The sequence below is a fragment of the Phyllopteryx taeniolatus genome, chromosome 13 (genome assembly GCF_024500385.1).
Source record: "Phyllopteryx taeniolatus isolate TA_2022b chromosome 13, UOR_Ptae_1.2, whole genome shotgun sequence".
In the NCBI taxonomy this organism is placed as follows: domain Eukaryota; kingdom Metazoa; phylum Chordata; class Actinopteri; order Syngnathiformes; family Syngnathidae; genus Phyllopteryx; species Phyllopteryx taeniolatus.
In genome coordinates, this window is record NC_084514.1 from 9,798,497 (window position 1) to 9,812,005 (window position 13,509).

The 13,509-nt window shown below is 41.6% G+C and overlaps 2 protein-coding genes across 5 annotated transcripts; one reads left to right on the forward strand and one right to left on the reverse strand.

The window, feature by feature from the left end:
- The first annotated feature begins 1,096 nt into the window (after positions 1-1,096).
- gng7 (guanine nucleotide binding protein (G protein), gamma 7) lies at positions 1,097-7,798 on the forward strand. 4 transcript variants are annotated; one of them, XM_061795708.1, is made up of 5 exons: positions 1,104-1,214; positions 1,379-1,515; positions 2,706-2,827; positions 4,896-5,011; positions 5,656-7,798. In XM_061795708.1, exons 4-5 carry the CDS (start codon positions 4,931-4,933, stop codon positions 5,779-5,781), a joined length of 207 nt encoding a protein of 68 aa, XP_061651692.1. In that variant the 5' UTR covers positions 1,104-1,214; positions 1,379-1,515; positions 2,706-2,827; positions 4,896-4,930; the 3' UTR covers positions 5,782-7,798. The 4 variants fall into 4 exon arrangements, with proteins under 4 accessions (XP_061651693.1, XP_061651692.1, XP_061651691.1 ...); XM_061795707.1 differs by having other exon boundaries at positions 1,105-1,214; positions 1,376-1,515; XM_061795709.1 differs by lacking the exon at positions 1,379-1,515 and having other exon boundaries at positions 1,097-1,214.
- Positions 7,799-10,238: 2,440 nt separating this feature from the next.
- Positions 10,239-12,838, reverse strand: gadd45bb (growth arrest and DNA-damage-inducible, beta b). Its single transcript, XM_061795705.1, has 4 exons — positions 12,743-12,838; positions 12,102-12,203; positions 10,862-11,063; positions 10,239-10,737 (listed from the first exon to the last, which is right to left on the reverse strand). The coding sequence occupies exons 2-4, from the start codon at positions 12,200-12,202 to the stop codon at positions 10,633-10,635; spliced, it is 408 nt and encodes a 135-aa protein (XP_061651689.1). The 5' UTR covers position 12,203; positions 12,743-12,838; the 3' UTR covers positions 10,239-10,632.
- Between the last annotated feature and the right edge of the window lie 671 nt (positions 12,839-13,509).

The window sequence follows — 13,509 nt, forward strand, 5'->3', positions numbered from 1 at the left end:
AGGTCAAGGCCAACCACCCCCCCTCCTCCACCCGTCTTCCCTCCACTCTCTGTCAACATGGCTGCCGGACGACCACCGCTTGGAGATGTAAGTAGCGGTAGCTCGCGTTGATGTCTTCTCGGCATCCAATCGGAAGCTCATGCAACACTCTTGTTCGTGCGGGAAACCGAGAGAGCGGCCCACCCGTCTTCCCCCACTCCCGCCTGCAAAGGGTGTCAAGCACAAGTGGGATGATAGCGCCCCCTTGTGACAGAATAGCCCAGTAGGATAATAGAATGCTGACAATCACCGACAAAATTGTGCAGCAACATCGAACATTGGTTTTAGGGCGGCTAAGACAATTAAACTTGGGCCTAAACACATACAACCAATTCATTTTTTTTTGGGGGGGGGGGTTACTTGGGAACATTTTAGGCGGGGGCTTTAGGCCCCCTAAAATAGGCCTAGCGACGCCACTGACGCTATGAAGCACCAAAAATACGCAAAGCTTAAACTTTGCATCACCTGCCAAATTTAGAGGAGTTGAGGAATAATTTATCTTCGGAGAAATTCCGGAGCATTTCGGAATCAGAATTGCGTTATGTTCGGCCCCACTTTGTAAATGTAAGCTTTCACACGCTGCCGGAAGTGCATTCCCGGGTTTCAGCGTATATTGTGAACGCTCGGCCGCCGACGTATCGCCGACGGCCAATCAGAGCGAAGCTGTTTTCTGTATTTCAATTGAAAGCTTATTTACCTGCTAAATATGAATGAGCAATCGGTCCGTTTCAATTGGAAGGCGAAAAAGATAAAGTAGGAAAAAGGAAAAAGGACATCCTGGGCATTTTCAATGCAAATTATCTTGCAAACCCAATGAAAGAACATCAAAGATTGTATTTTTAAAAATTGCTGCATGGGACCATGGCATAACTTGCCATGCCCCCAAAAAAAAAAAAAAAAAAAATGGAAAACAAAAATAAAATTGCACGTGTCCTTGTATGCATAAAATGTCTCTTACATATTCCCACGTGCATTGGGGAAATGATTTTATGGTTTGGTTCGTAGGATGGGGTGCTGTGGACAAATACAAGGAGGAGGAGGAGGAGGAGGAGGAGGAGGAGGAAGAGGAGGAGGAGGAGGAAGAGGAGGCGGCGTTTGGCTCGGTGGTGACGACAGGAGAGGCTGCTGACAAAACAGCGAGCTGGCCCTTTAAATCCCCAATAGCGCATTTCGAGGTGAGTTGGGCAACATGAATCCGTCATTTGATTATTTGTATTATTATGATTATTATTTGTAATGCCTGTATTTCCCGCCACAAATATGCACACGCACACTGACTGTAGTGCCCTCGCCCTCGCCCTCGCCCCCCCCCCCTCCCCTCCCCTCCGGTACCTAGCAGCGGAGGCGGACTCCATCAGTGTCACGAAGCCGGATTTCCCAAGCCCTTCGCCGGCGAGGAGAGACCGCTGCTACCGGTGGTGGACTTTTGGCTTTTTTTTTTTGTGTGTCGCTTACAGAACAGGACTGCACTCTCAAGTAGGCTCATTTGCATAATAGCGGAACGTGAAGGCATGTGGCTTTTATATATCTGCAACCCCCCCATCATCTTCTCCTGTGCCACCCATTACGGCCTGTTGCCTTCGTGTGTGTGTGTCTGTCTGTGTGTGTGTGCGTGTGTGTGTGGGTGTGTGCGCACATCCGAATGGGGACACGCTGTTCCAGCCCTCCAACATTTTGTTCCTCCTTACGAGCCTGCTTGCGTGTGCACCGTGCACGTCGGTTCCGAATTCAGGCCCGTTTGGTTCGATACACCAATGATGCATATAGCTGTGTGTGTGTGTGTGTGTGTGTGCGTGCACGCGGGCGTGTGTCGCCCCCCCACCCCACCGCAATTCGTGCTAGCGCAAGAGAAAGTTGATGAAAGTGGATGAAAAAAAAAATGAAACTAATTATGACACAGGGCCAAAACGATAACAAGGCCCTCCTCCTCCTGCCGTGCAAATAAATAAATGAATAAATAAGCTCTGTATTTAAAATAGTAAATATTTATGATTCCAAATGTATTTAATAAAGTAACAAAAATATTGTCTATTATAACACAATAATTTTTATTTTCATTGTTTTTTTCTTAAGTGCAATCTATATATTATATATATATTTTTTTACAATATATTGTATTATAATAATAAAATTTTAAAAAACTGTTTTTGTAATATATTTTTACTATAATGTAGTTTTAAATAATGGAAAATGTTTCAGATCACGTTCCTAAAAAACACTATTACATAATTTGTTTAACTTTAATAATATTTTTTATAATATATTGTACTTTTTTTTCAAATGTACATTACATTATAGTACATAATAATAGTGGTTATTTTATTTATTTTTACAAATTATTATAATAAACATTGACCCTAGTGAGGATAAAGCAGTACAGAAAATGGGTGGATGTATAATGTCATATCATTTAAAATAAACTATTATTATAATACACTGTGTGTATGTATATATATAACGCTGAAGTTGCATGCGTATTTAGCCTATATATCCCACTGATGTTTCAGTCTGCAGCAAACGTGGCGGCCGGTGTGTGTACATTCATACCAAGTTATGGATGCTCGCTATAGTCACAAATTAAGATTGGGATGATGATAATACAATTTTCACAATTGTTTGTTTTCTCTCCCTCTCTCTCTCCCTCTGTCTCATGCACACGCACACAGACACTGAAAAAAAGATGGCCCACACTGTGAGGGTGAAGTAATTAAAGCTGGACTCTCCTCCCGTGAGTCGAAAGGGTGACAGACGAGAGAGAGACGACACAGCGGTGACAGCTGGAGGAAAGGTGTGTATTTTGATCATGATTGCAAATAAAGAGGATTCTGATTCTGATACGGTTAATTCAAGTCAAGTCAAGTTATTCAAGTCAAGTTTATTTGTTTTTTGTGTGTTTTTTTTAAAAATTGTTTTGTATTGATAACATACGCTTTGGCGTTAACAAAACAGTAACCCTCATGAAATTCGGTCGAGAAAGGAGCAAGTTACATCCTAATTTCAGTGTCCATGCGTTGCTTTCTATGGGAACGTCGACCTTCCCATCATGGCCGCCACGGAGGCACGTCGTGTAGCCGGGCGGCCACAGCGCGCTGCCGTATCTAGTGTTCTGATTTATGGGTGGAGCCCCGCGAAGCTATGTGTGTGTCCTCTTTTCAAACACTTGGGCTGATAATTATTATTTAAAGTATTTATAGAAGAGCAGCGTAGTTACGTAGCCAGTAACATTTGATTAATAAGACAAAAAAAAATACACGTACCTTCATCGGGCTTCACCAGTGACCTAAACCGGAAGTAATTGCTTCGTTTTGGTTTAACCGAATGCAAAAGTCAGTTTGATCAAGTTTTAATGTGATAAATTTAACTTTAAAACGTGACAAGTTTCACGCTACAGCCCTTTTCACGTAAAAAAAAAAAATAAGGCCAAGTTTTTAGAAAGAAGACACACATACCTTCAGAGGGCTCCACCAGTGACCTGAACCGGAAGTCATACGTATCACGTTTTAACGCGATAACTTATCACGTTAAAGCGTGAAACCTAACACGTTATAACATGAAACTGAACCTTTTCTGGTGTGCATGGCAGCAATACGCCTCCACAATAAATTATACAAGTGTACGACGTTTGGGTCTCTAAATTGGGTCAGGCCTCTTCGCTGTCAGCAGGAAGACGTCAATGTGAGCCCACCTGCTGACCAGCCGTATCGTGTCTCCTTCTAGCTGATCTTCTACCCCGTCTTCATTCAACTCCGCCTCAGCCGCCTGCCTGGTCAATGGTAACCACCATTGACTCGCAGCATGCATCGAGGCAGGTTTATATTGAATACAGAGCAGTGATTCAATTGCGCAAATGAAGCGTATAAATACATTTCTTGCCTCAATTTGAACTTAAGTAATGCCACGGGAAATTCAAGCATCCAGTATGCTTAAATTAAAAAGTAAATATACACAAAAACACATAAAAAAGATAGCAAAAATTATACTTTAAAAATTGTAGCAATTAGCACTTGGTTCACCCCCATCTGCTGTCTGAACTCTGCCAAGCAACAGGTGACCATGCAAATGGGTAACCAGAAAAAAAAAAATCTAATACAAAAATAATTAATAAAATATAATTAAATGCAAATAGTAATATAGTTAATTAATACAAATACAAATAAATACACTAAAATAGTAATGCAGTGAACCAAGGGTATGCAGCACTTTTGTCTAAATGAAGCTCCTCAATTCACTTCAAATTGTTTCCTTGGCACCGAGATGCCACCAGATGGCATCAATGATAAATTACAAAAAAAAAAATCTGAGAATGGGCAAATTCACGAATGCCAAATAGTAAATATGAAGGGATCGCTTTATATTTAATTAATAAAAATAGACTATATTAGTTTTACAATTAATTAACAAATAAAAATTAACTACACTAAGATAGACATACCTTTTAACAAAATAAAATTACTTAAATAATTATAGGTAGTGAGCTCTGGCTGTAGCGAACTTGACGTCCACCTTCTCTGGGGCAGTTAAGATCCAGCCCTCTGAACTCTGCCCAGTGACAAGTGTCCAATTAAAGAATATGCTTTCAAAACGTACATTCTCACTTTTTTACATATTTGATTTTTGAGGTGCTAACTTTATTCACCTCACAGAGGCGCTAAAACTCAACAACAGTGGCCTAGTCGCAAAGAAGGGCCACAACACAAAGTACACCTGCGCCATCCAATGACACGAGCTTTCATGAGGCGGAATTTTTGAAGCACCTGTTGTATTGGGTGTCATTAGACGGTGCAGGTGTACCTATTTGTGTGGCCCGTGAGTGTATATGACAGTTTTGTGTTGTTCTTTCTCTTTCTTTTATGAAGCTTTCTGCAGTGTTTGTGCATTCAGATGGATAAGAATGTCCACCACTAATAATATCGCCCAGGCCCGGAAACTGGTGGAGCAGCTGAGGATCGAGGCGGGGATTGAGCGGATTAAGGTAGCGCATAGATAAGATCAGAGAAAATATTGTCGTTTTTTTCCCCCCTAAATACAGTGAACCAATGCTGTATATCGCAAGATACTGAGTGATTCCCACCCCTAATTGATTGGGAGTTAGAATGACAAAATGTTATCAGTGGTCACGTAGATATCGGAGATGTAGCTCACTCTATTGCAGAATCACTGTGTTGCGTTTTTATCGATATCATGGGCAAAATATTGGGATATCGTATTTGTTACTGGAATGTGTGATCGCGATCCCAAATGCAGTTGAAAGAAAAACTATGTGAAGCCTCTGGAATTAAGGCGATTTCTGCATAAATTCATCGTAAAATGTGATCTGATCTTCAACTGAGCCACAGCATTATTTTTTATTTTTCTTCACCTTATTGAGCACGCTGCACTCGTGTTTACAGGACGGCCACTCATCGGGATAGTGGCAAGAGTGCTGTTTTTGGTTGTTGTTGTTTTTTGCCCAATATATTGATTATCACAGCTATCGCTGTTTTTGCTATATTATTGACAAGATACCCTAATGCTGCCTCTTTCCTATATTTCTCTTCCGCCATCTGTTCTCGTCTCCCACCCATCACACAACCCATCCCTCCATCCCCACCGCCGCCCACCCTCCCCACCTGTCAGGTGTCCAAAGCGGCCACCGAGCTGATGGGTTACTGCGAGCAGCACGCTCGTAGCGACCCGCTGCTGGTCGGCGTTCCCACCTCTGAAAACCCTTTTAAGGACAAGAAGCCCTGCATCATCCTATAGCTGCACTCCACATACACGGACGCACGCGCACACACACACACACACACACACACACACACACCCCTGAAATAGCCTCTCTGGAAAAGCGCCATAATCTGCAGTCGGAGTAAGGATGGAGGTGGGGGGGGGATGGGTTTCCTGTTCTGGTGCCCGTCTTTCAAATTACAGTGATTGAGATCAGTATGAGCCGAGGTGCTTCGGTCCAATAGTCACACAAATGCTGGTCAACTATCTTAACTTGAAAGGGAAGCGATGTGCAGCATTTATTTTGACAGTCAAGCCGGGGGGATGTGGAGGCGGGTGGAGCATACAGGAAGTAATAATTGGGGGGGGGGAGGAAGTGTCTCAAAATGTTTTGACTTTATGTGCAATGTCGATGATTTGTTTTCAGAGTCCACGGTACAAGCTGGCATTTTCTGATTCGTTTCTGTAATGCTGTCCGGTGTAAAAAGTAGCAACAGAATGTGGGTACAAAGTTGACCTGATCATTTTCTAGCTTAGTGAGGTCGTATAAGAAGCCCCTTCCACACTACCCGTCACTGGCTTTTTCACAGCTTCTTCGGTTATGGGACAAAGGTAGCGACGCAATGGAGCGGTTGAAGTTGAGCTGCAAATTTGACGGCATATCAGAGGTAGACTTTGGCATCTTGAGCAGTTCATGATGTCGGATGGACTTTTATGGATCTGATGCGTCAAAAAGTGTGGAAAAGGGTTACAGCAATAACAGATGCTGGGGGTGTGAACTAGCCGTAAGGGTATATGTGAAAGGTAGCGACGGAATGAGGGTATGAAGGCGACCGAGTAATTTTCCATCTTAAGAGTTGTTATCAGAAGCGTCATTTACAGTACCCATCAAAGTCAGCTTTTTACCTGGTCTCTTTCCAGTGTGAAAAGGTAGCGACCGGGTCTTTGTGCTGTGATAAAGGCAGCAAGTGAGCAGGGGTATAAAGTCAACCCTTAAAACCTTTCAGGCGACCTGGTCATTTTCCTGCTTAAGAGGTCTTAAGAGCCCCTCTAACACTATCCAACAAAGCCAGCATTTTCCCTGGTCACTGTCCTGTGAGAAACGTAGCGATGGAACAGGGGTACAAAGTCGACCCGGCAATTTTCCAGCTTTAAAGGTAGTACCAGAAGCCCCTTTCACACGATCAGTCAAAACCGGCTTCTTCATTGCTTTTTCCGATGTCATTGTTTTGTGAGAAAGGTAGCGACGGCATGGGTATATGAAGTCAACCCGGTAATTTTCCGGCTTTGGAGGTTGTAACAGAAGCCCCTTTCGCAGTACCTGTCAAAGCCGGCTTTTTGCCTGATTGCTGTCTTGTGAGAAAGGCAATGACGGAATAAGAGTAAAAAGTCAACCCGGCAATTTTCAAAGTTCATAGGGTAGCATCAGAAGTCCCTTTCACACTGTCCATCAAACCTCTTTTTCCGTACCTTCACCCCCCCCTCCCTGAGTCGCTGTCCTGTGTGAAAGGTAGCGACAGAAGAGGCGTAGAGTTGAGTCAGCTTTTTTTTCCGGCTTTGGAGGTACGTAGTGTGAACCCCATTTCACACTAGCGGTCAGCAACGGCTTTTTCCCTGGTCGTTGTAATGTGTGAAAGGTAGCGATGCAATGAAGGTATGACGTCGCCCCGTATTTTTTTATTCAAACCATTCGATGCGACAGCAGTGGCGGCCATCTTACCTGCCGAGCGTTCTGATTGGTCCATTGTCAGTCCGCCTTCTCGTCGTGTCGTCTGTGCGGAAAAAACAACATTTTTCTTACTTTTCATATCAAAACATGATGAAATCCGCCAGGATCACCGCCTTGAAATTCGTTTTGTTTATTTCTATTGCCTTGATTGATGATTGTGAGAAAATTCTATTTTTTCGGTAAAAGTTTCTCTTACGTGCCATACATACATAAGTCTTATTTTTTTTTTTTTTTCTCGCACACTGTTAATATTTTGTGGATATTTGTTGTCAAAGAAAAAAAGATATTGACAAGTAGATAACGTTAATAAAAAGATATTACAGACGTGCTTTTCTTTTGTCAATTATTTTTAGGGCTCTTTTCGGCTTTGGTTTTGGTTTTAGTGTTGTTTTTCCTCCAATCACAGAGCTCGACAATGAATGGATATATTTTAAAGGTCTATTGTTCCACAGTGTTATATTTTTCTACAAAAATGGCATATTGTGTCACAAAATGGCTATACATATTCTGCTATGAAACAGCATTATTCTACCATATTCTTCCATTTTCCCCCCCAAATGCTATAGTAAATTTTGTCATCAGAGGTCTATTTGTTTTCATCAAATTTCAAATCTTGCCACAGATTATTATTTTTCATTTTTTTGTGCCAAAATATAGCAGGAATTTTACAATGCATATAGCATTGTAATAGAGAATGTAGCATTTTAGTGGTAAGATATAGCGGTTTATTGGAAAAAATTTAGAATTTTAATGAAAACTGTAGTATGGTAATGGTAAATGAAGCATTTTAGTGGGCAAATATAGCATTTTATTGGAAAATGTGGCATTGTAATGGAAAATATACCATTTTAATGGTAAAATGTAGCAGTCTATTGACTAGTATAGGTTAGAATATATTCAAATTGGGGAAAATGCTGTAAATCAATGATAAATGTCGCATTGTAATTGTAAAATGTGGCACTTTGGCGGCAAAATATTAGGATTTGTTTTCGCGGTGGTCTGAGTCATTAAGCACAATGCATCTTTTAGGCGTCATGAAAAAAACACACAAGCTAAGCTGTGAATGGATGTAGTCGATGGGGCGGATCCGCATGGGCTCGCTTTGCCTGTTTGGGAGTTTCAGTCTCTGCCCAATTTACAACCCCAATTCCAATGAAGTTGGGACGTTGTGTTAAACATAAATAAAAACAGAATACAATGATTTGCAAATCATGTTCAACCTATATTTAATTGAGTACACTACGACGACAAGATATTTAATGTTCAAACTTTATTGTTTTGAGCAAATAATCATGAACTTAGAATTTTATGGCTGCAACCCGTTCCAAAAAAGCTGGGACAAGTGGCAAAAAAAGACTGAGAAAGTTGAGAAATGCTCATCAAACAAGTGTTTGGAACATCTCACAGGTGAACAGGCTCATTGGGAACAGGTGGGTGCCATGATTGGGTAGAAAAGGCGCTTCCCTGAATTGCTCAGTCATTCACAAGCAAAGATGATCTCAACGTACAATTGCAAGGAATTTAGGGATTTCATCATCTACAGTCCATAATATCATCAAATGGTTCGGAGCATCTGGAGAAATCGCTGCATGTAAGCGGCAAGGCCGAAAACCAACATTGAATGCCCGTGACCTTCGAGCCCTCAGGCGGCACTGCATCAAAAACTGACATCAATGTGTAAGGGATATCACCACGTGGGCTCAGGAACACTTCAGAAAACCAATGTCAGTTAATACAGTTCTGCGCTACATCCGTAAGTGCAACTTGAAACTCTACTATGCAAAGCAAACGCCATTTATCAACAACAGGCCCAGAAACGCCACCGGCTTCTCTGGGCCCGAGCTCATCTAAGATGGACTGATGCAAAGTGGAAACGTGTTCAGTGGTCGGACAAGTCCACATTTCAAATTTTTGGGGGAAATTGTGGACGTCGTATCTTCCGGGCCAAAGTGGAAAAGAACCATCCGGACTGTTATGGACGCAAAGTTCAAAAGCCAGCATCTGTGATGGTATGGGGCTGTGTTAGTGCCAATGGCATGGGTAACTTACACATCTGTGAAGGCACCATTAATACTGAAAGGTACATACAGGTTTTGGAGAAACATATGCTGCCATCCAAGCGACGTCTTTTTCATGGACGCCCCTGCTTATTTCAGCAAGACAATTCCAAACCACATTCTGCACGTGTTACAACAGCGTGGCTTTCTGTCGCCATATAGCATTTTTAAGGGAATTTTTTTCCCCCCGTTTTGTGAAAATGTTTGCCCTTACCAGCAAGCTATAGCAGCAAAATATATCATTTTATTGGAAAATGCAATTTGGGACAATATAGCATTATCTGTGAAAAAAAAAAGTATTGTTTTGTGGAAATTTTAGCATTATAAAATGTGGTCAAATATAGTCTATTCATAGTAAAATAAAACCATTTGTCAAAGTATGGCGTTTTAATTGAAAATTATAGCAGGTGGCAAAACCTAGCATTTTTATGACAAAATACTGTACAGCATTTGGGGGGTATAATAAAGCCATTTGTGACAAACTATAGCAGTTTACTGGCCAAATTTTGCATTTCTGTGACACATAGCATTTTTAATGTAAATACAGCCATTTTTATCCACTTGAGACAATATAGCATTTTAATGGGAAAATAAAATGTTCCTACATGGAATGTGTTAAGTGTGGTTTATATGTATGCAGGTGCAAAGGGACTTTTTTTGTTTTTGTTTTTTTTAACTATTTCCTGCTGAATTTGAAACCGTCAAGCTGACATGAAAAAAAATAATTTAATGAAGTTAAATAACCACAGGCAGCCAACACATACAGTACATTTCGACTGAACACTCATGGATGTTAAAGCACAGACATAAATAGAAAAACAATTCAAGTTTTTGCGTGCGTCAATGCAAACCATGGGAATGCCATGCATAGTTTCTTTCACCTTTGCCACGTTGCTGTCTCATTCTTCGAAATACACGCTGGGCTGCGCTGCCCTGCGCCGGGCTCCTCCATAAACCGATTTCCCGGAGTCCAGCTTTGTCATGTGTCCTGAGTTCCAGCCTCATTTTATTCGTTTACGTGGGAGGAGGATGCAGTTGCCCTTTTCACAGCTGTTGAAAGTTCAACTGGGAGCAAACATCCACTTTTGTTTGTGTTTGGTTTCAACGCTCCTGCAGGGCCAGCTCAGGTACCCACTGGTCCACGCGCAGGCTCTCCTGGCAGTAGATGCCAACTTCCTGCAGTCGGCAGTGGTCGGCCTGGGGGTTCTGTAAGAGAGAGGACAAAAAGAAAAGAAAAACAGCAGTTTGTACCAAATATTACATGTCAGGAGGAAAGATATCATTTTTATCGCAAGCAAAAAAAACAAAACAAAAGGCCGTGTGTTCGTACCGTGACTAGCATGCAGTGAATGTCTCCGTTCCGGTCGGTGCCGCCGAGCAGCCGGCGGAGTCGCGGCACGCCGGATACGCGCAGGATGGTGATGCCGCTGTCGCAGCAGAACGACTTCAGCAGCGTGAAGTGGATCTGAAGAGCCACATCCGCCTCGTCGCCGTCGGCGGCCAGCACGCACAGGACCACGCTGTCCGGGTCCCTGAGGAAGAGGAAGGTGAGGTCACATACTCATGCTTCGGCACCTGCAGATTCACCTATCCGCCGATGTTTTTGCAATTTTGGAAATGGTCTTTTTCCCAATTTGTACTTTTTTCATTTTCTTTTTTCTTATTTTTTTGGGGAGGAACCAACTTGAAAAAAACACTCATTGGTGGTTTAACCCCACTTATTCAAGCTTTTTTTGTGTTTAAATTTTTTTTTTTACAAATTTTTAAAAATCCCCCACTGCAATCATAATGTCCATTAAATTACCCGCGGATTTTCGCTATGTCCTTTATCCTGTACTAGTGGTATGCGGGTTCCCTCTTCTGCTACGCTAAAAAAAAAAAAAAATCACTGAATTAAATGTTTCAACTGTGCATAATGTATGTTAAAGTCGTTTAAACTTTTTTTTTTAATCCAGTACAGTACATTTTAATATTATTCTTGTAGGCATAATGTCGACATGGGTGTCGTAACCCCAACACTGTTTTGAAATCTACGATTGTCACACTGCCCCCTTTTTTCTTTTCTTTTAGATAAAACGACACAGAACGAGTCAAATGCTATTTTAAGTACATGCCGTGTGCCGCTAAAAATGGATGGCAGGCCGCAAATGGCCCGGGCGGGCCATAGTTTGGACACCGCTGTCATAACACAACGGAAAGTTTGCTAAAATACATTGTTGAAAACCATTGGTTCCTCCTCATTATTATTTGAAAAACTTTATACTATTTGTATATATTGTCGCAATTAGCAATGCTGCTGTTGTTAAATTTACAAGTTACTGTAATGCCCTCGCATGCGGGCAAGGAGAGCTGTCTATATTGCATGGACGTATGCTTAGGACTATAAAAATGTTTATAATATTTAGAATACGATGCCTCTCCATGAAACTATCCTCAATTCCCCAGTTAATTCCCATTGAAAGCTTCCAATTTGGAGAATGTCCAAAATTCTCCAGCCTAACTAACCATGGAAATAGATTTTTTCCATTTTGTTGTGCATAACGTCACGCAAGTAGGCCGGCTCGACTCACTTGTTGAGAAGTTGAGCTGACTCGTAGATGCCGACCGTCAGGCACTCTTGTTTCTGTGCCGTAACCAGCAGCTCCTCCAGGGCCACACCTACCGACTGCATCCTGAAAAAGGAAACATTAATACCTGTTAGCATTTTTTGGCTTTGTGCAGAAAATGTCATTTTAGGATGCAGGGGAAAGGGGGGGCGAAAACATCTGTTTCTATCGTGCGGCAAAAGAAACACGTGTTCGCCATTTGTTGTAGCAAGCAATTGCATCTTAAGAAGGGGACCAAAAACACGTTAGCTCTTTGCACTACTGCTGTGCAGCAAAATGGCCGCCTGTGGCCCACGAACCGCCGGTTGGCCACACTTGCTTTGGGGTCATGTGACTTCTCCCAGCCAACCAGCTTAGAAATCACGAAGTAAATAATTTACCAGCAATATCGCGCTATTACAAACTTTAAATAATACCAAGCGGGTATAAATAGTCAATAAAATTTCAGAATTGAGTAAAGTATCATTTTTGGGCTTTTCAAATTAAAAAAAAATAAAATAAGAGATAAAAGCACGTGTCACTGTCTCCACTTGCACCTCCACCACCGACTCCTCCGCAACACTTGAACCCGATGAGAGCGAGTGAAAGTCGGCTCGGGAGCTCACCTGTTGTCCCTGACGCTGGAAGTCAAGCTCCCCTCTGGAGAACGAAATGTGCAGAACGAGTGCACTTCGTGTTAGTTGGCTGTAATGTGGCTACTTTTTTTTTTTTTTTCCACGGGAGGAGAGGGGGGACGGGACCGAAACCACAGCTGTGTTGTGATTGGCTGAGCCGTCTCTCTCTTGATTTGCTTCTTTTCATCTCCCCCCCCCCCCCCCCCCCCTTGTTTTGCCACCCTTATGTCACCCGACGTAAGAAAAAAAACAAAACAAAAAAAAAACATTCTGCCTTTCAACGATTGTGCAACAGCTGACTCCTTGAGACGTTTTATAACGTCAACTTGGTTTTCGTAAGGGATTATAAAAGCAGGCTTTGAGAATCGCGCCACTGTGACCTCTCGTGGAACAAACTAACGTGCAAAAACAACAATTTTGCTCAAGGGGTAAAAAAAAAACAAAAAAAATCTCAAAACTATATTGAGTCGACTAGAATAAAGCATGAAATAATTCTATTATTTGTTATCATTTTAAAAGGAAATAAATCTCATTAAGTATTTTTGGATTGTGATGATGAAAAAAAATACTATTATTTACAATACCGAACTGAATAATAACTACTTTTTTAGTAATAAGATACATTATTTCAATAGACGAAACATTTTAAAAAAAAACATTCATTATAGAAAAAGTGTATAACTTACTTCATACTAATGAACTAGTACTGCTTTATAAATTATATATGATTAAGAAACTTAGATGCAAAAAAGGAAAGG

Excerpts from the sequence above, each read along its gene's own strand:
- gng7 (XM_061795706.1), top strand. The coding sequence starts at position 4,856 with ATGACAGTTTTGTGTTGTTCTTTCTCTTTCTTTTATGAAGCTTTCTGC. Across the intron at positions 5,012-5,655 it reads CGGGGATTGAGCGGATTAAG|GTGTCCAAAGCGGCCACCGA; the intron begins GTAGCGCATAGA and ends CCCACCTGTCAG.
- gadd45bb (XM_061795705.1), bottom strand. The coding sequence starts at position 12,202 with ATGCAGTCGGTAGGTGTGGCCCTGGAGGAGCTGCTGGTTACGGCACAG. Across the intron at positions 11,064-12,101 it reads TCAGCTCAACTTCTCAACAA|GGACCCGGACAGCGTGGTCC; the intron begins GTGAGTCGAGCC and ends CCTCTTCCTCAG. Across the intron at positions 10,738-10,861 it reads TTCACTGCATGCTAGTCACG|AACCCCCAGGCCGACCACTG; the intron begins GTACGAACACAC and ends TCTCTCTTACAG.